This window comes from Centruroides sculpturatus, unplaced genomic scaffold (assembly GCF_000671375.1).
Source record: "Centruroides sculpturatus isolate CEXI.00-Female unplaced genomic scaffold, Cexi_2.0 scaffold81, whole genome shotgun sequence".
Classification (NCBI taxonomy): Eukaryota; Metazoa; Arthropoda; class Arachnida; order Scorpiones; family Buthidae; genus Centruroides; species Centruroides sculpturatus.
Window position 1 is genome coordinate 806,173 of NW_019384371.1, and position 27,353 is coordinate 833,525.

Below are 27,353 nucleotides of genomic sequence, written 5' to 3' on the forward strand. Positions count from 1 at the left end.
AATGAAAAACAGAAATCTGAAGGTTTAAATGTTTCTGAGCATTCATTGTCAGGAACCTAAGGTAGAGAACATAACTAAATTAAAGTGATAACTTTTGAATTGTTACTGTGGAAAGGTAAGAGTAATTTCAAAATGTAGAATTAATAAGACAGAGAATATTGAATTTAATATAAAACAAATAATTGAAAATAAAATTAAAATCAATATTACTAAAACTAAAGTTAATGAAAATGAACTGGGTGTGGTACCAATGTATAAACTTAAGCAATGTCTGCTTGTTTATAATGAAAATCAAATCATTTTCTTGGGTTAGTGAAAGAATTTAAATTTTGAAAATCTGTTAATTGAAAAATACCAAGACTGAATTGTATTTGTATGTGTAGTGTCTGTATTTTGGTTTTTAATTATTGTATCTTTTCTTGTGCAATAGTCAAATCATATTATTAGCTAAAATATCAAAATATATCAATATATGATATTTGATTTCTGAATAGAATTATTATTAGTTTAATATTATAAATAAAATTGAATACAATTTAAGCTGTTAAATATGTAAATATACAATTATATATTTTAAAAAATGAAAAATGTTCATCTATATTTTATTTGATTTTGTATAATTTTTGAAATGAATTAAAATAACAACAACAAAGACATAATGAAAGATATACTATAATATAAAGTGTAATGCAAATGATGATATATTTTCATATTAAATACATAATTTAGTTAATTAGTATTATTATTATTATATAATTGTCAAGAAAGAATCCAAAATTAATTATTTTTTAAATTTATGTTTCAGGCCTTACGTGATCATATCACTGAAGATGTCCTCAATTCCTTTTTATCTCTAACCAAACATCTTGTAACAGTCAACAACAATAACAGTGAAGTACTTTTGAAACAACTATTAGACCATATATTATTTAATCCGGCATTATGGATATATACACCAACTATAGTATGATTTTAATTATTTATATTATTTTTTATATTTATAATTAAGATTCTTAATTGTATGAGAAAACATATTACATTGATTAAAATATACAAAAAATTTTTAGTAACAAAATAGTATTTAATTATGTTATGCTGAAACATTACTGGAATGAATGCCAAAAGAATCATGTTTTGTTTGAATAGATAGATAACCCAAACTTAGCAAAATAGATAGATACTTAATTTTCAGACTTCATCTAACTTTGGTCTTAAAAAAATGATATGAAATCAAATTTTTCATAATCAAGGTTATATTTTATAATTATAAAGATGGAATTGAAAGTTTCTGAAAATCTTAAATGTGTAGAACTTTTGCTTTTTGAATTAAAGCCTGATAAGTTTGATTGTTTTTTAAATTCTTGTGAAATTGAGATTTAAGTTCAACTCTATGGAAAAAATATATCTTCATCTATTGAAATGTTATATTGTGGCCAAAAGATAATTATTATAATGTAACATTATTGCTATTATTATTACTTTTTCACAAATAAGTGTTATTTTTTAATGACATTTATTTATTTAAATAGGCAGAAATAAGTAATAGAATGTGAATGTTCTTGTTATTGTTTTTATTTTATATTAGGTAAAATTTATATGAATTAGTTATATGCAAATAAAATTTTTCTTTCTTTCTTTTTTTTTTTTGATTCGTTAGTAATATAATTTTCTGAAATTGAATACTACAAAAGTATAACAGTATTCCAATAAAAATAAATCATAAAAAATTGAAAAGGAATTTGTATGTAAATCTTATAGTTTCTTAAGGAAAAATGACCATTAGAAAAATGTAACTTCTAAAAAACTATATTTTTCTAAAAAAACTATATATAAAATTTTTGCACATATTCTGCAAAAATATTTGCAATTGTTAAAATAATGATGAAGATTATTTTCATATTTCTTCTTTTATGTTTATATTTGTTAATTTGTTTATAAATGTTAATTTCAATTTAGTTCTAATTTTTTTAGTAATAATTTTGATTTTTTTGGTGTGATCTTAAGGCAGTTTATCATAACTATTTTGTGATAATGTAGACTTATCACTTTTTTGCCATGGACAGTACTGAAAAATTATCTTTGTGGTTATTTTTATTGTTTTTCTTTTTGTATAATAGTGATTTTAGGATTAAAGAGTTATATATGAGGATATATATGTTTGAGCATATTTATATTCAAAAAAATTATTTATATGTTGTATTTACTTCTAGAAAATTATTAAAGTCCTGATTCAAAGAGTTTACAGAAATTAATTGATTATTAAGTGTATGTTTTTCAGAAAATTTTAGCACTCCACTTTTAGCTGTAAACTATAAAAGTGTAAACAGACTGATCAATTACTTGTTCCTTCTGTATTAAATCAGTTCAATTAAAGAAACATTTTTTTTCATTACTCCAGTAATGTAATTTAATAATTATTTAAGGAAATAATCGCTTTTGACTATTTTAAATAGCCATCTTTTTAATTATCTATTGTAAAAATACAGAAATTTTACTGTTGAATGTAAAACAATTCAGAATAAAGATATAAAAAAAAAAACAAATGTTAAGTTCACTAAATTTTGTTCTCAGTTTTAATAAACTAATACAAGATTTTTTAAACAAATTTTAAGAAAATAATTCTAATATAGCTGTTAGATAATTTTTTTTGTTTCATTTATAAATTTAAATATTAATTATATATTTAATTGTTATTCATTGCTTAATGTTGTGTGTTTTGGGACTTACTAATTCTGATAAGTTACAATATATTATACTACACACTTATAATATACTATGAAAACTTTGCTTACAGTAATTGCAATTTGGTTATATGTATTATCATCTTTGGGTAAATAGGCATTTTTGAACTGTTTTTGCATCATTATTTTCAATCCATAATTGATAATGCACAGTCATTATTAGTTATCACTCCTAACCAATGCTTTAAATGTTAAACCTTACTTGTTTTAATCATTATTTCTTGAGTATAGTAGTTTAAATTATTGGCATTTATTGTTTCAATTATATATTATTTGTTAAAGATTGTAGCAGCAGACAAACAACCCTGTATGAATTACTATTAATTAATAATTATAATTAATGAATCTTCATGTTGTATATTTGATAGTTGTTTTAACATGTTTTTTATGACAATAAAACCAGACTTTTTACTAACTGTAGTCTTATTTACTTAGTTATTGGTCAGTTATTAATATAGATTGGTCTCAAAGTTTTTACAGTAAGTGGATTTATTGTAGTAGACTCATAATTTATAGTTGGTTCAGCATATAGTTAAATTATTTTAAGATGGACTCTTCAAATAAAATAAGATACATTGTTTGATAAATATTCATTTTATGATGAATTTAGGATTTCTGTAACAGGATCATGTAGATTAAAATGGATGGTAGATAAGCCAATCAATGATGCATTTTGGATAAAATTTTGGATAACTTGCATTTATTATTTAAAACAACAATTCAGTAAAAAAAAAAAGCAAGCAAAGGAAAATGTCTTTGGCATTGGTTTTTTAATTTAAGTTTTTGCATATTTTAATATTAATTAATTTATTTATTTAGTATTATGTATAAAATTAATACTTTCAGTGTAAAAATCACTTTTTAGAAAAGAGTATAGCTTATTTCTGACATGATAAACATTTTGACTTTCAAAGTCTTGGAACAAATTACCAAAATACAATACAGTATTAATCTGTTCCATACANATTTATTTAGTATTATGTATAAAATTAATACTTTCAGTGTAAAAATCACTTTTTAGAAAAGAGTATAGCTTATTTCTGACATGATAAACATTTTGACTTTCAAAGTCTTGGAACAAATTACCAAAATACAATACAGTATTAATCTATTCCATACACTTTATTGTATTATGGAGTTGTTGTAAAACAGGTGTTCCAATTGCATTTTAGTTTTATATGGTTGAATGCTGTTTTAATAAAAGTGCCTTTGTATTTTATAGTATAAAATATGCAGATAAATTTTTTCTGAAAGTAAATTTTCTTTGAAATATGCAAACAAAAAGTTATTTTGACTTTTAACTTCAAGAGCTGTTAGATATTATCCAAGGAATAAAATGTGTTTGAAAAATATACAAAATACTCTTATTTTAATGATTAACATATGTAATTAAAATTATTTGGAAACTAACAATGTAAAAGCATAATTTCATTATAAAAATGTATATGCCATTTTGGTTGTTGGTGACCACATTACTGATTCAAGATCAAGCAACTATAATGGCAACTAAACATTTTTGAAGTAAATTTTATGAATCAGGAGATGGTTAAAAATAAACAAAAAAAGAATTAAATTAATTTGTGTTAATATTTAATTAGTTAAAAATGCAACGTTTTTTTATTTTAACCATATTTTTCAAGTAATACATTGTGCTTAAAAATAATTTATGCAATTGTCTTTGTTATATAAACTGTATAAAATCTGTAATGTTTGAAAATATGTTTAATTAATATTGTATAACTTTCATTTTTTTATTTAAATTTTAACTTTTTAGGTCCAAACAAAGTTATACACATACCTTGCAACAGAATTTCTTGCTGATACCCAAATATACAGTAATGTTAGGAGGATTAGTACTGTACTTCAAACTATGCATACATTAAAATATTATTATTGGGTTGTCAATCCAAGGAACAAAAGTGGAATAACTCCAAAAGGTTTAGGTAAGTATTTTAATTATAAACTTTAAGTATTAGCTATATGTCTGAGACTTTAAGAAGTGCTTATCAGAAAATTATGAAAAAATTTTATATGAGTTGAAAAATTAATAATTTTCTAATTTACATACATTAGGCATTTTTGTGTACCTTTCACAGTTTTCTTAAAAAAATATTTCTTGTAACTGTGGAATATCGTGTTGTATATTTGCATTAATAACTAAAAATATCAGTTGCAGCTGATCACACTTGTTTTAATTCAGCTCCTTTATTGAAGATTTGTTTATTTTTTTGTTAGAAAAATTAATATGAAGAAATTTAGTATACTGTTTTTTAAGTTGATATTTGTTTTCTATCAATAACATGGCATTTTGTAAGTATGACTGTTAAATAATGATTCTAAAAAGTTTTTATGTTTCCTTTTGTAATCTATACCTTATTAATTAATATTGTTTAGCATCATCATACAAAGAGCTGGTACAGAAAACAAATTGTATTCAATTTTTCTGGCAGTGTTCCATACTATGCATAACATTTTCTAAAGTAGCATATAGTCAAAACAAGTAATATTCCTGTTGTTTATAGTGCTTTGTACATTATTATTCTTTTGTATGCTCTTTGCTTTGTTTGGAGAAACTGGGTATCAATTTACAGGAAGTTATGTGTATCAATTTCGTGCGTCAATTTTTTCTCGTAATTAACTAGTTGGTGGCAATTTAAGCACAGATTGGCTTTTTATCTACATAAACTAAGTCTGTTTTAATGAATAAGATCTTTGTTACCTCCCATATTTTAAAATTTACCCACAAAACTCCTCCTTCCCATGTTAAATCTGTGGGAGATCCTACTTTTGTTTATTGGACGATAAAATCTTCATTCACACACTTGTTGAGCTCAGATTGGTATATTATAGCTAAATGACTATCTTTCAATGAATAAGCATCGACTTGGGTTTGTGGGGTGGGAATTTTCATGCAAAACACCATGCCTTCTAGGAGTACTTTGTCAGCTACAATCATAAATCATTATTCTCATCTATTTTTAGCTTCAATTTAGTAAATTTATATGTATATTTATCCTATTTAACGAATAAGAGTGTTTTTAGAACCAGTGCTTCTATTATGGATTATTTGTTTATAAAAGCATTTAAAAGGAAATATTATTTATATGTTTATACAACCTCTTATACAGTCTTACTCCATAACCTTAGTACTGTACAGTAGACAATTATATTTCATTTTGCTGGAAAATATATAAATCTTTCATTTTGTTACATCTGTTATTGCACAAGAGAGAGCTGTATGTAAGATTATTTTATTTTAAAGTAATAAAATAAAATAAAAATAAATTTTGTATGTATATATACATACAAAATTTAATTATTATAGTGTAAAAGTTTGTTGACTACTAATCTGCAGTAAAAAAATAAAAGCACAAGAACAGCTTTAATTTGAATCTATCCATGAAATTTTTGTATCAAGTTATTTATTAAATTATTTATTACAATGAATTGATAATTTATTTAATATTTACTTTAATATTAATTTTAAGTCTTAATATATACAGTGGTACCTCAGGATACGAAATTAATTCGTTCCGAAACTGAGATCGTATCATGGAAATGTCGTAAGGTGGATCATCTTTTCCCATACGATTACATGTAAAACCAAATAATTCGTTCCAACNTATTTACTTAGTTATTGGTCAGTTATTAATATAGATTGGTCTCAAAGTTTTTACAGTAAGTGGATTTATTGTAGTAGACTCATAATTTATAGTTGGTTCAGCATATAGTTAAATTATTTTAAGATGGACTCTTCAAATAAAATAAGATACATTGTTTGATAAATATTCATTTTATGATGAATTTAGGATTTCTGTAACAGGATCATGTAGATTAAAATGGATGGTAGATAAGCCAATCAATGATGCATTTTGGATAAAATTTTGGATAACTTGCATTTATTATTTAAAACAACAATTCAGTAAAAAAAAAAAGCAAGCAAAGGAAAATGTCTTTGGCATTGGTTTTTTAATTTAAGTTTTTGCATATTTTAATATTAATTAATTTATTTATTTAGTATTATGTATAAAATTAATACTTTCAGTGTAAAAATCACTTTTTAGAAAAGAGTATAGCTTATTTCTGACATGATAAACATTTTGACTTTCAAAGTCTTGGAACAAATTACCAAAATACAATACAGTATTAATCTATTCCATACACTTTATTGTATTATGGAGTTGTTGTAAAACAGGTGTTCCAATTGCATTTTAGTTTTATATGGTTGAATGCTGTTTTAATAAAAGTGCCTTTGTATTTTATAGTATAAAATATGCAGATAAATTTTTTCTGAAAGTAAATTTTCTCTGAAATATGCAAACAAAAAGTTATTTTGACTTTTAACTTCAAGAGCTGTTAGATATTATCCAAGGAATAAAATGTGTTTGAAAAATATACAAAATACTCTTATTTTAATGATTAACATATGTAATTAAAATTATTTGGAAACTAACAATGTAAAAGCATAATTTCATTATAAAAATGTATATGCCATTTTGGTTGTTGGTGACCACATTACTGATTCAAGATCAAGCAACTATAATGGCAACTAAACATTTTTGAAGTAAATTTTATGAATCAGGAGATGGTTAAAAATAAACAAAAAAAGAATTAAATTAATTTGTGTTAATATTTAATTAGTTAAAAATGCAACGTTTTTTTATTTTAACCATATTTTTCAAGTAATACATTGGGCTTAAAAATAATTTATGCAATTGTCTTCGTTATATAAACTGTAAAAATCTGTAATGTTTGAAAATATGTTTAATTAATATTGTATAACTTTCATTTTTTTATTTAAATTTTAACTTTTTAGGTCCAAACAAAGTTATACACATACCTTGCAACAGAATTTCTTGCTGATACCCAAATATACAGTAATGTTAGGAGGATTAGTACTGTACTTCAAACTATGCATACATTAAAATATTATTATTGGGTTGTCAATCCAAGGAACAAAAGTGGAATAACTCCAAAAGGTTTAGGTAAGTATTTTAATTATAAACTTTAAGTATTAGCTATATGTCTGAGACTTTAAGAAGTGCTTATCAGAAAATTATGAAAAAATTTTATATGAGTTGAAAAATTAATAATTTTCTAATTTACATACATTAGGCATTTTTGTGTACCTTTCACAGTTTTCTTAAAAAAATATTTCTTGTAACTGTGGAATATCGTGTTGTATATTTGCATTAATAACTAAAAATATCAGTTGCAGCTGATCACACTTGTTTTAATTCAGCTCCTTTATTGAAGATTTGTTTATTTTTTTGTTAGAAAAATTAATATGAAGAAATTTAGTATACTGTTTTTTAAGTTGATATTTGTTTTCTATCAATAACATGGCATTTTGTAAGTAAGACTGTTAAATAATGATTCTAAAAAGCTTTTATGTTTCCTTTTGTAATCTATACCTTATTAATTAATATTGTTTAGCATCATCATACAAAGAGCTGGTACAGAAAACAAATTGTATTCAATTTTTCTGGCAGTGTTCCATACTATGCATAACATTTTCTAAAGTAGCATATAGTCAAAACAAGTAATATTCCTGTTGTTTATAGTGCTTTGTACATTATTATTCTTTTGTATGCTCTTTGCTTTGTTTGGAGAAACTGGGTATCAATTTACAGGAAGTTATGTGTATCAATTTCGTGCGTCAATTTTTTCTCGTAATTAACTAGTTGGTGGCAATTTAAGCACAGATTGGCTTTTTATCTACATAAACTAAGTCTGTTTTAATGAATAAGATCTTTGTTACCTCCCATATTTTAAAATTTACCCACAAAACTCCTCCTTCCCATGTTAAATCTGTGGGAGATCCTACTTTTGTTTATTGGACGATAAAATCTTCATTCACACACTTGTTGAGCTCAGATTGGTATATTATAGCTAAATGACTATCTTTCAATGAATAAGCATCGACTTGGGTTTGTGGGGTGGGAATTTTCATGCAAAACACCATGCCTTCTAGGAGTACTTTGTCAGCTACAATCATAAATCATTATTCTCATCTATTTTTAGCTTCAATTTAGTAAATTTATATGTATATTTATCCTATTTAACGAATAAGAGTGTTTTTAGAACCAGTGCTTCTATTATGGATTATTTGTTTATAAAAGCATTTAAAAGGAAATATTATTTATATGTTTATACAACCTCTTATACAGTCTTACTCCATAACCTTAGTACTGTACAGTAGACAATTATATTTCATTTTGCTGGAAAATATATAAATCTTTCATTTTGTTACATCTGTTATTGCACAAGAGAGAGCTGTATGTAAGATTATTTTATTTTAAAGTAATAAAATAAAATAAAAATAAATTTTGTATGTATATATACATACAAAATTTAATTATTATAGTGTAAAAGTTTGTTGACTACTAATCTGCAGTAAAAAAATAAAAGCACAAGAACAGCTTTAATTTGAATCTATCCATGAAATTTTTGTATCAAGTTATTTATTAAATTATTTATTACAATGAATTGATAATTTATTTAATATTTACTTTAATATTAATTTTAAGTCTTAATATATACAGTGGTACCTCAGGATACGAAATTAATTCGTTCCGAAACTGAGATCGTATCATGGAAATGTCGTAAGGTGGATCATCTTTTCCCATACGATTACATGTAAAACCAAATAATTCGTTCCAACNAATAATGAATTTATTATTAATATGATTTTGGATAATTATAAATATAAAATATAAAATTTATTAACACAACAAAATGATTAATAAAAGAGCAACAAAAAATAAAAATTAGCATAAGATTTTTATTTATTTAATGAATGACTATTATTGATGCTGTAATGAAATACGGTACTTAAAAATTAAGTTGTGTTAACTTTTATTTTGATCAAATATTTAAGTTTCATTTATTTAAAGTATTTGAATATTTTTATGCATAATGTATTTTTTAATTTTTAAGTTTGAAATTACTAGAAAGCTATATTTTCTGAAAAATGTAAGAAACAAGAAAATTTATTAAAACATTTAGTTGTAAAAGTTTAAATTTAAAGAATGATCATGATTTTATTTTATTTCACTTAAAAATTACTACAAATTTACATAAATACACATCTCAATATATCATCGTCACATAAATACACATTGCTTGCTGTGCGGTGTGCTACCAATTGCGCACCGCATGGCAAGCAGAGGCTATGGGTTCAAGCCCTGTCTCAGGACAGTTATTTTCTAAATTATTTATTAAATTATTAAAATTATAATTATTAATTTAGATAAGAGATGGTGCCTAACATTTACTTTTAGTACCAAATTTATTTGTAATAATTATTTGATTATAGCCATATTATTTAGTTGGTCATTGGATGATTAAATTTACATAACATAATAAAATTGAAATCTATTAAAAAATTGAATTTAAAACAATCAGTTTAATAAATTTATAATTTAAAACATTTCTAGGACATTAGATATTATTATTTTAAAATATTTCTTTTTCACTAATCACACTACTACTAGGACTTTTCCAGCACCAGTTTAATCAAAAGAAACATTTTCAACCTTGTTCAGAGGTCTGCCTCATGTTAAAAATGTATTAAAATACAAACTGAATAAAAGAACTGTATTCTAGTGGTAGAACTATAACTGCTATTTTTAAATTTACAAATTTTGAAAAACAAATGATTTATGTATTTTAAAAGTTCTACAAACAAACAATTTACATATTATTACATATGCATAAATTATTTCTTTGTAGAACTTTTAAAATACATAAATCATTTGTTTTTCGAAATTTGTAAATTTAAAAATAGCAGTTATAGTTCTGCCACAGAACTCAGTTCTTTTCTTTAATTTGTATTTTAATATGTTTTTAACATGAGGCAGACCTCTGAATGAGGTTGAAAACATTTGTTTTGATTAAACTAGTGCTGGAAAAGTGTTTAAGTAGTAGTGTGATTAGTATATTTATTTCTCTCACTATTTCAGTAAACATGTATTTAGATTAATTTTAATTTATAATATGCTAAATATTAATTTTGGTTGCTTAGTTTCAGTATTAAGGTTTTTGAGTCCAGACTAATGGCAGAATTATTCTTAACTGGTTATTCATAGTGATTATCATTTCATCATTGTCCAGATTAATTTTGAAATTTAAATATATATTTTTAATGAAAATGCATTATATATAAAATTATATTTATTTTTGTTGAATTTTTCCGTCCGATGGCTGGATTATTATTAAAATATATCAAAGACAAGTCTGTCCAATAAGGAGCACCGTTTATTTTGCGTTTAAGACATACACAATAATGGCCTGTCGCCATTATTGTGTATGTCTTAAACGCAAAATAAATGGTGCTCCTTATTGGACAGACTTGTCTTTGATATATTTTAATTATTTTGTTTGTTTTTCTATGTGAGGCCGCAAACTTTCCGAACAGCCCTCGTAGACAGCTTTATGCCTCATAAAGTATTTTTCTGAGGTCTGTCTTATCAGGTAAATTACTGTACACAGTGTATTCATTAATTTTCATTTTCATGTAGTAAAGGCTCTATGCCTTCATAAAGGATGTACTTTTCCTTTGTTTAAGGGTATTTGGGCAGTTTATTCTCTGTTGTATTCTCAAGTAAACAATACATACAAATACAGTACAGGTAGCTTTCGGTTTACATCGCAGTTCCGTTCCTACAAAAGCCGGCGCAAATCGAATTGGCATAAAATGAACCTGTATTTACAGTGAGGTATAGGGTTAGGTTCTACATAAGTGAAAAATAAGCTAATAATTTTGTTTATTAATACAATATAATACAAAATACATATAGATTTAATTTTTAAAATATATTTTATCATAAAATAAAGTAAAATGTTTTTATTTAAAAATTTTAGTTTCGAATTTTTTACATTTTTTGGAAAAAAGTATCCATCTTTAATTGTTTACATTTTTGATTTCTTTCATTAAGAATTTCGGAATATGGCCGCATATGATGCTCCTTTTTACATTTGCACTTCGCTCCCAACATTGTCTAACAAACTTCATCTGTCAAACTTTCCTTAGTTGAAAGGATATGTTAACCCGATGTAGAGCTACAGATGAGCGAAGACACTGATTGGTCGACCACCGGTCGCCATAGTGCATATATAAGGTCAGTTTGAGCGGGAAAATTCAAGGTGGCTAAGGAGAGATAAATATTGTCTGGCCAACAAGAAGTAGATTCGTCTTACTAACGATAATTTGTGATCGCCGGAAGTGCTATTGCGTCGTAAAGTGTTTTCCTGAATGAACTGATATGGGATACATTCATTGGTGCTATGGATTCGGATACCATTTATTGGACTATTAAGTTTAATATCTTGACTTGTGGGTACCTAAACGTTTAGTATTTTAATATTAATTTAATGCAAATGTATACATACCCAATAATATTAAACAGAAAAAATAAGTATATTTAATAAAAATCTTTGTTTTAACGAGTGTACAATGTCGCGGCTTGGTAAATACGTCAACACTGAAATGAAAATCAGTCTAGCATAGGGAAAATCGGGGAATTACACCTCAAAATGGCAAATTGGGCAGCATCGTTATTGTGAATCGGCGTAAATTGAACTGGCGTAAACCAAGTGCTACCTGTACAGTATTTTCTGAGGAAACACTCATACTTATGTTTTTTAACCCCATTCCCGATAACCCGGCATTTTCACACACTCGGCCACCCTTTGGTCCACATTAGGCCGAGTTTTCGAGACTCTATAACTTTTTAAAACTTTCTACATTTAAAAATATTATAAATTTACATTTTATATAAAATGCATTTGAAACGCTTGCAATGTTTTTACTTACAAAGTTTATATTATAATCTAAAATTGTTTCAAAGTGAACAAAATGTTTTTTGTTTGGTTTATTTTACAGAAGGTCCACGTCCAAATCAAAATGAAATAGTTTCCATTCGAGCACATATTCTACTCTTCTTAAAACAACTTATCTTAAAGGGAAATGGTGTAAAAGAAGATGAATTACAGAGTATTCTAAATTATCTTACCACTGTACATGAAGTAAGATTTTATAATTACTCTTTATTTTTTTCAATTAGGAAAATATTATTTGTTTTTGTAATTTAAAAAATTAATAATTTAATTTTTATTTTACACGGAGTGAAAAATAGTATGTCAAAAAGTAAAGCACAATAAAGTTTTAATGAACAAATGGATTTTAATTAGTCCAAAATTACATTATACAGTATTAAATTCATTTTAATGTCAGATATTTTTAAAGTGCATTCATATGATTCAGCACAAAATTCAAGTGTTTTTTGAAACCCCTAAAAATCCCTTTCTACTGTGTCACTTTTGATAGTCTTAACAACCTTTTTAATTGCAGTCTTTAATTGTTCTGCATTCTTTGGCTGTTTCTTGTAACAATTATCTTTAATATAACCCCAGAGAAAAAAGTCAGAAGGGTTTAAGTCAGGGCTCTAAGGAAGCCGTTCAACCCTACTATCCACAAATTTGGGTCACTTAATCCAATAACACAATCCTGATACATGTTGAAAATACTTTTGAACATATCTTGGGTGTGGTAGGGAGTAGCACCATCTTGTATAAAGTGATATTTCTGGACAAATGATTTTTCCTTGCCCAAGGAAAAAATTGGTCTCCAAGAAACTTTTATATATGGGACCTGTGATTGGAGTATCAATGAAATTTAAGTTTTTGGCACTTGACGTAATTGCTGCCCATTCTATGATCTTCACTGGATGCAGTGGCTTGGACACAGTGACTTCTGGATTCAGTGTTCCCCAAAATCGAAAGTTTTGCTTATTAACATATCCATCAAGATGAAAATGTGCTTTGTCCATAAATATTATTTTTTGGTATCTAATGTCCTGTTCACAAACATTTCTGTCACTTTATTAGCAAAGCTAACTCAAGTTGTCATCATACCTTGGCTAAATTTCTGATGAATAGTAATTTTGTAAGAATGCTTCTTGACAAAATATTTTAGGATAATGAGAGAGATTTTTTGTTGATGCCCAGTGTTTGTGATGCCTTCCTGATGGAACTGCTTGGATTGACTTAAAAAAATTTTGAAATTTCTTTAGCCTTTCAGGAGTCAAAACCAAAATTTCAGGGCTTGGGTTGTTACGGCTACAATCATCTAGGGTACCATGTTCAAGGAACTTTTGAATCACCCTATTGATATCAAATTACTTTGTTTAGTATATGAGATACAGGAACTTAAAATTTGACATTATCATTTAGAAATGAAATGCCCTAAGGAATGAAATTTTGTTATTAGGGTTTCTGGATATATCAAACTTAGTATAGTATGAAATGCCCTAAGTGCTATGGCTATCTGTTCATCATTCTCATAATATGCCTTCACAAGAAAAAGCTTCTGGTCCTTCCTTAGATCAATCATCTTGTGCTCATTTAATTAAGTTGAGTTAATTATTGCGTCATTAAAAAATGGCTCTTGTTTACTAAACACATCGATACCTTTAAGTGTTGCTACCTTTCTTTAATTATGTCATAAAATGCTAATTTGATTTATTGATAAAATGCTAACTTATGATTTATTAAAGTTATAATTTTTGTTAATTAAAGAATTTGTTAATTATTGATATAAGAACTGCCTTAAATATGTTAATTTATATTATGTATTTCCAGTTATTTCTATTATGTCATAATTTGAATAAGATTAAAAAACTTTTTAAATTTAATATTGTTAGTTTTAATCAGATGTATCTTTGTTATATGATCGAGGTTATTTACACAACATTCTTCTAATTTACACTAAAAGTAAAAATGATGATAACATAAAATAAATGTACTATTCAAATAACATGTAAAAAATTATTCCATTGTATATTTTAAATTACAAAAAGTCTTAACATATACAGATCAAAACAATTAAGCGAGTATATGACTTTGGTAAAAATGTGCAAGCCAGTGAAATAAATGAATATTTGACAACAATTTGGCTCAAACACATGTTTTTTCCACATATTACTGTATATCTTACTGTATCTTATATAACAGATTCTTTGGTGTCATGATGTTTCTTGCCATTGACATTCTGATGTTCCTTGGCATGAAACTTTGCTTTATCATCAAACATATCTTCCTCATTTTGAACAAACTTCTGGTCTGAAGGATTCAACTTTCTTGATTGGAGATGGTCTCTCTCAGTTGACAGTCAAGCTATAGAAGAACTATCACTCAACTGAAGAAGATGCACATGAATGATTCTCTCAATTCTAGAAGAAAGCACGATCATGACGAACACCCAATTGAGGAAGATCATCTCCAATTTGGAAGGTTGAATCCTTCAAACCAGAAGTCAGTTCAAAATCAGAAAGATGTGTTTGATGATGTAGCAAAATATCATGCTGAAAAACAATGGAATTTTACATGACATCTGACATGAAAAATTATTTAAGACAAACAATTCTAAATGTGACGTCTTTTATTCTCCTAACTGTTTTGATCAGTGTACGAGGGGGCTTCAAAAAGTTTGTGGAAAAAGGATAGTATGAAAAAACTATTTCAGTTATGATGTTTATTTTTCAACATATGCTCCGTTAAGGTCGATACACTTCTGCAAACGTTGATACCAGTCTTTTAGAACTGAGGGTCTTGTGATCTGAACCATGTCAGAGCAGCTCTCTTCACATCTTCAACTGACAGAAAATTGATGCCTTTCAATGATTTTTTCAACTTTGGAAACAAAGAGAAGTCGGATGGGCCCTAAATCAGGACTGTAAGGGGGATGTCGGGTGATTTCCCATCAAAATTCACGTAGCACAACTCTTGTTTGACGAGCCCTGTGAGCAGGTGCATTGTCATGGTGGAAGAGGACACGTTTATACAGCTTTCCAGGGCGTTTTTCCGAGATTCTTTTGGACAGTTTTCTCAAAATGCCTTCATAATAAGCAAATGTAATTGTCTTCTTGTTCTCAAGGAAGTCAACTAGCAAAATCCCCTCTGCATCCCAGAAGACAGTGGCCATGACCTTTCCTCTTGAACGTTCAGATTTTGTTTTGATTGGTCCACTTCCACCCCTGCACACCCAAAATTCAATCAAAGCCACTGCTTTGATTGAATTTTGTCCTTGGGATTGTACTGGTAGGGCCATGTTTCATCCCCTGTCACAGTTCTTTGCAGAAAAGCTTCAGAGTCCCCATCCCACTTGCTCAAAATTTCCATTGAAAGATCTGCCCTCGTTTGCTGCTGATCTGGGCGCAACAGCCTTGGGACCCATCTAATGGAAAACTTGCTTAGTCCCAAACTCTCCACAAGAATTTTGTGTGCAGAACCCACAGAGATGTTGAGTGTATCTGCTACCGACACAGTGGTTATTCGTCTATCCTTTTTTATCAAGTCACGGACGGCATCAATGTTTTCCTCACAAACTGATGTTGTTGGCCTGCCACTGTGTGGCTCATCTTCAACCGTGGTTTTTCCACTTCTGAAGTGACTTATCCATTTGTAGGTTGTTGACTTCTTTGGGGCATTATCACCATAAACTTGTTCCACAGCATCAATGATTTGCTTATTCTTCCAACCAAGTTTCACCATGAACTTTGTTTGTTCTGGTTTCGATTTTGTTGGATTTCATGTTGCTTGAATGATGCCTGATTTTCAACTGGCGGCGCTGTGTTCTTACCTGCATTTAAGGGTTCATGTTTGAATATGTTATAACATGTTAGTACAAGAATGTTCAGGTTCATTAAAATCAAAATCCTTCCAAACAATTTTTAGTTACGGACTTTTTCCATGAACTTTTTGAAGCACCCTCATATGTATTCATTTTTTTAAATAAGTTTTTTAACATTTTAATCATAATATTTGTTTGCTAAATCTGATTTTGATTATGAAATTATAATTTTTGTAATTTAATCTTCAGGATGAAAATTTACATGATGTACTGCAAATGTTAATGTCGTTGATGTCAGAACATCCAGCATCAATGGTTCCTGCTTTTGATGTTAAATATGGAATAAGGTAAAATTATATTGATTTGTATCTTTATTTTTTTTTATTTGATTGTAAATTAATGTATTTTTTTATTGTAACATATGGCCAAGCAATTATTGTGATAAGGAATATAAAATCTTTATTTTTTGTATTTCATGTTGCAATTTTTGTTCTTAATTTTACAATTTAAAGACCCCAAAAAATTTATAATAATAGTAATACTTTAAGTAGTGAAATAACTTAAACTTTCAAATAATTTTATAATAAAGAGTAAGAATAAAACTTAGTGGAGATAATAACTTTTAATAAAAATGATATTTCATTGATGTTAAAATTATACCAAAATAGTCTTCTTGTCTAGTAATAAATAAATAAAAACTATATGCCAATAAACAATGGCATAAATTATATTTGTTAATTCTTCTGTGCATTGTTAGTAAATTACAGTGGGTGATTGGTTAACGAACATAATCCGTTCCAAGACTTTGTTCGCTATCCAAATTGTTCGTTAACCGATTATCGATTTACCATAGGTTTCTATGGGAATTTGATTAATTGGTTCTGGAGACCCTCCAAAATAAAAAAATATATACTTTCTTACTACCTTTATTTATATGTATTGATGATAATAAAAATACATATATATATAGTCTTGCGTTTTTATTAGTCGTGTTTTTTTTTCTGTTTGAAAGGGTTAAAGAATCTGTCTAATGTCGATTGCTTTTCTCTCTTCTTCAGGATTTTTCGTAAGTAATTAATAGCATTGCAATTGCAGAAATCCCCAAGCCTTAACCTGGTTTGGATGCCATTCTAAGACGGTTGTTCTGACATCCTCCCACTTCTTCAAAGGATCTTTAATATAAGATATCGGCATTAATCCTCTTTTTCAGAAGAAAACATATCTCGCCGAGTTTCTTGGTGTTCTTCATTCAAGAGTTCTTGGCGTTCTTCTGTCGTCAGATCCATTTCGTGTTCCATTATGAACTGTTCGATATTCTTTATTTCTCAGATGTGATTTTTGTTACTCCTTTAGCTGCTTGAGTCTTCTTGATTATACAGTATGTTTCTTAAATAAGATTGAACTTCAGCCTACTGTAGACCTGTTTACGCCATACTGCTCAGCAACATTAGGCATCTTCTGCCCACTCTCTACCTTTGCTATTATACTCTCACCTTTCAAAAAGAAAAACAGACGCAAAACTTAACGAGTGCCTACCCGACAGTGTCACGAATACATAAAATAATTATTTTGTCAGAAAAATAAAAGGCTGAAATTACAAGGAAGAGTTTCAAAGTTTGCAGGAATAATATCCGATCGGTATATATCGGCTTGAGCGTCGATGTTGATGTCTCCCACACTCCGAAAAGTTTCGAATTGTTGCCCGAGGACAAGGGAAGACCAATCAGTATTCATTAATTTACGTTGCTTCTTCTTGTGTTTGTTCTGTGGGGTGTTCGTTATCCGATCATGTGTTCATTGTCCGAACATAAAAATCTTTCGCGAAAGTGTTCGTTATCCAATTTGTTCGTTATGCGACCTGTTCGTTAACCGATCACCCACTGTATTTAGAACCAAAACTGCTATAACACAACTTTTGTGATCATTAAATTTAAATCAGTTTTTATTTTGCTTTATTGAAATTTACATGTAAATAAATAAAGAAAACATTTTTGAATCTTTTCAAACCTATTCAAGTTATTCCATTTAGTTTGAAAATTTTTAAATTATACAATATATTTTTCTCCATGAATTATGTTTTTGTAAAAAAGACTTAAGTTATTACAATGGAGGATTTAGTTCTAAAGTAAACTAAGATTAAATTAAATTTTATTTAATTGTTGAATTTAAGTTATTTGTAATTTTCCTGTGTTTTATGTGTGGAAAGATAATACATTATACATTGCATTAAGTATATATAATACTCATCAGTATATTTTGATTTCTTTTTTAAGACAAATTAAAATAATAAATCCTAAACAATTTGCTATCTCTAAAATAATTTATGTGAGCTTTGTTCACTTTAAAATTGAATCTTCCAATTATTTCCAAGATTTTTAATTTTGTAAGTACCATAAAGTTATGTATTTTATAATTATTCCCAAAGAGAATATTTCAAACATGCTATATTAAGAACTGTCATTTATTACATTTTTTTTTTTTTGGTTTTGAATTAATTGCTTAATTGTAAATTTTGTTTTTAATGTGTGGTTCTTTTATTTCTATCAACTTTTATGTTTGAAAAAGTCATTGATGTGAAAAAATATGAAAGAATTTTACAAAAATCTTTTCATTCACTATATGGCCTCGAATAAATAAATCAAAGTTCTTTATTCTTAAATTAAAACTGGTTGATTTCAGAAAATAGTTCTAATTATAGAATTAAGTGAATTTTCACCAATTAGAATACTAGTATAATTAAATGTTTGTATTCTAAGATAATATTATTAAGAGATAAAATAAGATGTTTATAAACATGTCTAGAATATAGGAAAAACTTATTATGGCTATAACGAAAGTTTAATTTATTTTTTCATAGATAAATTCTAAACTTAATCATACGTTTTTACTTTTATATAGGTTTAAAATCTTATAATATTTTCACATTTAAGCATAAATATATTTTAATTTTAATGAATTAGTTTTAAAATATATTTTACATCACTCATTTATGATTTATTTATAAGCTGAGTATGGCTATATGGTATTGGTAGTAATGTTGTTGAAAAAGAATAAATTTTGGTTTTAGACATTTTAGTTTTAAGATTTAAAACAGTCTTATAAAAATAGATAAAATAAATTTTTGTGAAATCAATTGAAAAGATACAAATCAAACAGTAATAGTTTTCAGTTTGATTTTTTCCCCCTATCAAGATGTCATTGAAATAAATATTTAATAAATAGTTCAGATGTTATCTTTATTACAAAAGTAAACTCTTGAATAACAAATAGAAAAAAAAAAGAATAATATTTGAAATGAAGAATATTTTAAGTGATTTTGAACATATTTTAAAAACATTTTGTAATCTTAAAATTATATTTTAACATTGGATTCCAAAATTGTTTAGCATTCCAATACAAAATTTTATTATTGGCTGCAATTTGAAAAAATTGTAGACCTATAAACTTCCACTGTTGTCCAGCTGTCTGTCTGTCTCTGTTTCTTTAATCTTGAGAACATAGTTAGATAGATGAAAAACTAGACCAGATATGGAAAGCTTAGTGGCAGGAGGCCTCAATTAACTATATACGAACTTCCAAAGCAAGCCAGAAGTCATGTTATTTCAATTCAAAACTTTCCTCTGAATGTTGCTGATCAGCACGACTTTATTGTAAAGGTAAAGTATGATGTACAGGGGCAAGCCACTACTAATTTAAAGTGGAGAGTATATATTTTAAATTAAATAAATTAAAAATATGATTAAAAATTTCAGCCTGGCATTGTGACGATTTCTCAATAAATAATTGATCATTCTATTTTATTATTATACAAAATTCTATTTCACAATTTTCTGTGTCTAAGAAAGTTATTTTGTAATAATAATAGTATTTCAATTATTTAACATATAGAACAATTTTCATATCAACTAATCACTCAAAACACAGTTTATATCTTTATTCTAGTGCTTTTGGGTTTTCGTAATCTATTTTCAGGGACATTTACACTCAAAATGAAAAATTACATTCGTTAAAAATTATATTTTAAAGAATACTATATAGTAATATATCTGATTAGCGCACACAACATCTAATACAAAATTTTGAATGAATATATCAATTATCTATTAAATATTCATTTTAAATTAATGCCTGATCCTGATTTTAACATCAAAAAACTCTTTATGATATGATATATTTTCTAAACATGATATTTTAATGTTTAGTGTATCTTGTGTACTAAATTGAATAACAATGATATGCATGCACACACATGTAAGGTCTCATTTTGTTTAAATTAGTGGCGGTGCTGTTGTTGCCGCAATTCGCCATGTTGTTGTTCTGTTGTTTGTTCTTATCGCCACAAGTTAAAGTTGGTAAGCATCAAATATTAAATTATTCATTAATTAGTTGCGTTATATTCGTTTATTAATTTATAACGTTGTCACTCGACGCCGATCTAAACCTTATATGGCGCAGTCGACAGTGGAAAGAACATTTCATTAACAAAATTGTTAATATTAAACTTTTAGAACTTCGTTTCAACGGTCGCCATTAACGACGAGCAAAAATCAAGAGTTTAGATTGTTCAAACGTATTAAACAAAAGATATCAATTCATAGAAGTTATAAATTCGAAGAAGTAGATTATTACTAATATCGTAAATTCTAAATTGAAAAAGAATTAATTTTAACGTTGGAATTTGCTCGCCATTACGTAGGCCTGACACTCTTCAGTCGTTTCTCGCCAAGAACGCTAAATAGATCTCGCCAAGATCGGTCGCCTATCGACACGAGCATTTGTTATAAATTCGCATTTCCGGTCAAAGTTGAAAACTTCGCTTCAGAATTATGACAACCATAAACGACGAGTTGAACTCTTTAACGTCAGAAGATATAAAACACTTTACTGTCGCCCAGTTGAAAGCCGATTTACGTTTGCGGAATCTTTCTCTTGTTGGAAGCAAAGACTGTTTAATTTCTCGCATCGTGGATGATAATATAAAAAGAAAACAGCAGGGAAATTTAGACGAACTCGCTACTCTTAGGATGCGTTCGAGTGACAAAGATGATGATGCTAAAATGATTCCTGACAGCGCAGAATTATTAAAGCAAATCCAACTATTACAAAAACAAGTCGAAACCCTAAATAATCGCAACAATACGCCACAAATTCCTGCACCTACTTCGCAACTGGATCCTAATATTGCTGCAGTCCTGACTACGCTAATGGAATCCCAAAAACAGTTGATTGAGAGACAAATAAATTCGCCAAGTACTATTCAAATCACGTCAACTAATGACACGGCAAATTCCATTCCGATATTTCGTGGTGATATGATTGATAATGCGCTCGAGTGGCTAAAAGAAGTTGAAAGAATTTCAACATTGGCAAACTGGACTGATGAACTCAAATTGACTAATACTATCTCACGTCTCGCTGGATCTGCTAGAAATTGGCAATTAACTCAAGGTAACCGTTACAATAATTGGATAGAATGGAAAGTTGCCCTTACATCAAGATTTAAAAGACGTATTACTATGCAAGAATTTTTAGCTTATCAAGCTGATCGGAAACTAAAAAGGAACGAAAGCTTGGTTGATTACATATATGCCAAAGACGCTCTCTTGGAAAAAGCTCCTTTTACTATCCCACAGCCAGATCGAATTTCAATGATCATTGGTGACATCACTGAAGAAAAATGGCAGATTGCCTTAGCTACACAGAACTCTAATACTGTCGAAGAGTTAATTGACAGAGCAATGGCACTTGATGCAATTCGAAACATGCAGCACGAATATAAATCACGCCAACCTTACGGATCACGCCCATCACCGAAAATTACACCAATATCTTCAAATCCGTATAATGAACAACTTCGCAAGTATAACCCTGAAACCGATGATCTTCGCGATATCACCTGTTGGAGATGTGGAACCAGAGGTCACGCATCGTTCATGTGCAGTTTACCGCCTCCTCAAAAAGGTTCACCAATTGCTCGCCCAAAAAATTCACCGAGTCGTTTTGAAGAAATTCAGAACCGTCAAACGAACGATTCTTCTCAGCATATCGAAAACACAACTAATCCCAATAATTCATCACCACATGGCATTACAGGCCCAAAGTTTACAGATTTACGTCGCAATACTAAACGAAATTCAGCAACACGACCAGAGCCTAAAAGAGCAAATGACTCTAACTCTATAAACTGCATTAAGACCGATATAAAAAAACGTGCCTTAATACCTGCTACCATTAACAATCAAACCGAAGTTCAAGCACTCTGTGATCCATGCGCAGATATCACAGTTATTCAACAATCGTGCGTTCCACCTGATTGTGTCATTCATCCGTGGACTGATGGTAAATTCCAAGTTGTTGATCACGAAATAAAGCCCATAGGTTGGACATCCTTAAATATCAAGATTGGAAACATTGATCATCTGATGCCAAAAATTGGAATTTGCAAACAACTTCCATTTTCGTTAATCCTAGGATTCGACTGGCAACAACAAGTTCAAGCCAGATGCACTTACGATCCTAACGGCTCATTATGTATCTCTACACCATCTGCACTTCATCTGTACGAATGTATTCATGCGTCTAAAAACAGTATCAGCTGTATTTCTTCAAATGATATCTCATTACCGCCATTAGATGATGTTACTTTACCAACAGTAGTGCCAAATTGTTTTAGTCCCCAAACGCAATTAATTCCAAAATCCACAGGATTATCAAAGGAACAGCAAATTCAACTCGATGCCGTTATTGGAACATTTGCCGACGTCTTCTATTCTGAAGATGACAACATTGGATTGTGTCCATACGTGGAATTCACAGTAGATTTACAACACGACAAACCCCTTAGGTGCCGACCGTACCGCCTCACGGAGCCCGATCGCCAGTTTATGAAGACTCAGATTCAAAAATGGATAAAACAAGGAATTTGTCGCCCTTCCCAATCGCCTTACGCAGCGCCTGCCTTCATTGTGGAACAGCCCTTTCATGAAAGTACCCCAAGAAGAATTGTTGTAGATTTTTCACGCACGATTAACAGTATCACCAAGATCGACCCTCATCCGATCGACCGAATGGAAGATGTTATTAAACGCACAGTAGGTAAACTCTACAATTCAAAGATGGATGTTAAGTCTGCATTTAACACAATTCGCATAAAAGAAAGTGATATTTACAAAACTGGTTTTGTTACTCCCGACGGACATTTTGAATTTCTTCGCATGCCATTTGGAGTTACCAATGGACCATCAACGATGACGAGAGCTATTAAATTAGCTTATGACCATTTAGCGCAGTTTAATGTAAATACATATATTGACGACATTTCAACATCGCATAATGATTTCAGCTACCACCTAAAAGTGCTTTATAAAATCCTCGAAGCAACTCGCAGTGCTGGCTTTAAGTTGACACCAGAGAAATCTCAATTTGCAGCGTCAGAAATCTCTCTTTTTGGTAGAATTCTTTCCCAACGTGGTGAACGCCCTGATCCAGGACGCACAGCAGCAGTTGAACGTTACGTAACTCTGAAATCGATTCATGAAGTTAGAAGCTTCCTTGGCTTTGCCAATCAGTTTAGAAAACATATCCGCAATTATGCTGTTATTGCAAGTTTTATTGACGATACTCCTCGTGAAGATCAGTTAGACCTTTTAACCTTAGCCAGGGCCGAAGCCGCCAACAATGTGTACGAAACACACTTAGATAACAAAAGGAGATTTGATCTACATCGCCAACCCCATTCGTTTAAGCCTGGAGATCTCGTCTTATACGACTGGCCGAAACAACACGATCATAAACTCTCGCCAATGTTCAAGGGACCATTCGAGATTGTTCGTCCAGTCGGGGCCGTATGCTACGAGATCACATCGCTCACAGCACAAAGAAAGTTTCAGAAGGTCGTCCATGTGCAACATCTTCGTCCATATTACAAGCGAGATGCGCCAGTCCTCGAAGAAGACGTAAGCTCCGAGGAAGAAGAACCGGAAGTGGAAGTTCAGGATCAGGTAGATGATCGCTCAAAGGTACTTGACCAAAATGACCAAGAATCAAGTAGACATGACAGACGTCGCAACCGTCACCCTCCCAAAAGACTTGAACAATAACTTTTATACCTTACGTGTTACACTTCAATTCTAAATTTGTACCTTGTCCTGAATTTCTCATTGAGCGGGGCCAAATGTAAGGTCTCATTTTGTTTAAATTAGTGGCGGCGCTGTTGTTGCCGCAATTCGCCATGTTGTTGTTCTGTTGTTTGTTCTTATCGCCACAAGTTAAAGTTGGTAAGCATCAAATATTAAATTATTCATTAATTAGTTGCGTTATATTCGTTTATTAATTCATAACGTTGTCACTCGACGTCGATCTAAACCTTATGCACATAAGAATACAGTATGTGTAGATATTTTGAAATGTAGTTATTAGTGCCTTCAGAGCATTGAAAATTTTTACAGTGTGATTAAAAGGCAGAATTTATTTTAAAGTATGAATAAATAAATGATTTAGCCTGTTTTTGAAATTTAAAATGCTAAATCAAACTGTTTAAATAAACACATTTTGAATGTAAGTTTAGTCTTATACTCTTTATAGTCTGAAATGTATTAGATCCTAAAATGCTACAAATATTTATGTAATTCATAAAGATGATGATTATAACTTTTAAAGCTTCAAAAGAAGAATGATTTTCTAAATGATAATTAAAAAGTGTTTGACTACAGATATAAAAAAATCCATTCTGATGGTGGTCTGTAAAAGATTCAAAATATTCCAGACTAAAGGAGTTGTTAAACCACATAAAACTAGATTTAAAATTATGTATTAAATTGATTAATTTAAGTATATATGATTGTTTGCTGATAAAATAAAAAATAATAATAATTTGATGCACTTATTATTATTTCTTTATTTGTTTAGGACAGTATTTAAATTACTAGGATCAACAAATGAAGTCATCAGATTACAAGCATTGAAATTATTAGGATATTTTCTCAGCAGAAGTACACATAAGTAAGTTATTAATGTTATTACTACTCTCTGTTAACAAAGTGATAAAATTTATTTTTTAATTGAGAAATTTCTAATCAAAAGAATATTTTGGAAGAAAAGGTTAACAGGAGTTGAGTTTGGGTCTCACTTTAGATCAATCTTTTCTTCAGAATATTCTAAATTAAATTTATTTATTTCTAATTATAAAATTTAATACAAGACAATGGCTTAACTTCCTATCTCCTACCAAATTACTTACTATAATAATTAATTAGTCTTAAGTATCTGATTAATTAGTCTTAAGCCTGATAAAGAATCTGGCTGTTCATTTTGTATTTAAATGAATTGTTGGGTTCATTGTATATGTTATCATATTGTATGAATTACTATTTATTAATAATAGTAATTATGATTGATACATCTTCAAATTTTACATTTTTTAATTGTTTTGACATGTTTTTTAACATTAGAATGTAACTAGGATTTCTGTTAATTATATTCTTATTTATTTACTCTGCTTAATGTTATAATTCAGTTATCATCATAATGAGTCTCAATGTAATCATAGTTAATATTAAAAAATTGTTTAATTTTTACTTAATATAAATAATCAATTATTATGCATGTCATAAATAGTTTTGTAATAATAGTAATTATTAATTTTCTTTTTTATCTAGAAGAAAACATGATGTGATGAATCCTCATAATTTATATATGCTACTGACTGAACGTCTTTTATTGCATTCAGATCATCTTACCCTTTCTACTTACAATGTACTGTATGAGGTATTTAATGCATATTTATTATTTATTCATCTAATTTTTGGTCATTAGGGCAGCTTAAACTTACTTAATATGACACACTTTCTTTATTATATATAGTTTTAAATATAAGAGATTTACTTGATATTTAAATTTAAATATTTATTGAAATTTGATGTTTATTAGATTTCAATAAAATTTTAATTTAATAGGTAAAAGCTTAATTTAAAAACAAATACATCTTATTTTTAAATTAAATAAAACACACAAAAATGTTCTAGATTTAAAATTGTATTATAGTAATTTTAAATACAATTAAAAAAAAAACTTATTTTATCAATTACTTTTTCCATTCATTTCATTGTATATCTGAAATGTTGTACTTAATTTTCTAACCTAACTTTAATTATTTAAAATTATTTATTTTTAAGTTATTTTTCACTTCTTTTAATAACAAATATATTTTGTTTTGATAAATTAAATAATTGTGTTGATTTTGTAATGGCTTTACATTGTTTGAATATTATAGATTTTGACAGAACATGTTTCAAGTCAAATTTTGTACACTAAACATGCAGAACCGGAGTCACATTATAGATTAGAAAATCCAAGTAAGTATTTTATAATTCTTACCTAAAATTTTAGAAAGTTTTATTTAATTTGTGTGAAAGTTTTAATTGAGTCTTCAATGTATTTTAAAGGTTATTAATGTATCACAGTTTTATTAAGTTTCAATGATTTTCAATTTTAATTTTATTTCTGAAATCAATAAAATAAACAAACTAAGTTGTTTAATATGAAATATTTATCAATTTTTACAAATTATATATATAAATTTTATATATATTTATAATAAATATCCAGTAATACCTCGACTTACGCTACCCTGACTTACGTGAACCTGGAGTTACGTGATTTTCAAATCTCGTCGATTCGTCTTTTGTTTGAGCGCCATGCAACTTTTGATTACTCACTTTCCCCACACTATTGTTCAGCTTATATGTTCGGACGTGTAGCGCGGAATCGATACATAGCTACAATTTATTTTGTGTTATTTATTTCTGTGTTTGTTATATCTACGGAGACTTGAGAGACTCTATGTGGTGATTTCTTGTAATTGTGAATGAATCAAAAGACGAGATAAAATTAATGAGAACATTTATTAGCTTAAATACATTCGACTTGGATTTTACACAAATTGCGAAATTACAGTAGAGCGTCGTTTATTCGAATCAATT

At 28.3% G+C, this 27,353-nt stretch overlaps 1 protein-coding gene across 2 annotated transcripts in view; it reads left to right on the forward strand.

Annotated features, from left to right (window-relative positions):
- LOC111614894 (neurobeachin-like) overlaps nucleotides 1–27,353 on the forward strand; it is a 278,182-nt gene that overhangs the window by 83,804 nt on the left and 167,025 nt on the right. Inside the window, exons 15-21 of one of the 2 annotated variants that reach the window (XM_023356276.1) lie at nucleotides 806–964; nucleotides 4,516–4,684; nucleotides 12,628–12,770; nucleotides 16,624–16,721; nucleotides 25,282–25,374; nucleotides 26,031–26,139; nucleotides 26,645–26,726. In XM_023356276.1, coding sequence (XP_023212044.1) covers nucleotides 806–964; nucleotides 4,516–4,684; nucleotides 12,628–12,770; nucleotides 16,624–16,721; nucleotides 25,282–25,374; nucleotides 26,031–26,139; nucleotides 26,645–26,726 — 853 coding nt within the window. Of the gene's footprint in view, nucleotides 1–805; nucleotides 965–4,515; nucleotides 4,685–7,532; nucleotides 7,727–12,627; nucleotides 12,771–16,623; nucleotides 16,722–25,281; nucleotides 25,375–26,030; nucleotides 26,140–26,644; nucleotides 26,727–27,353 lie in introns of those variants that run through there. The other variant, XM_023356268.1, reaches the window with a different exon arrangement.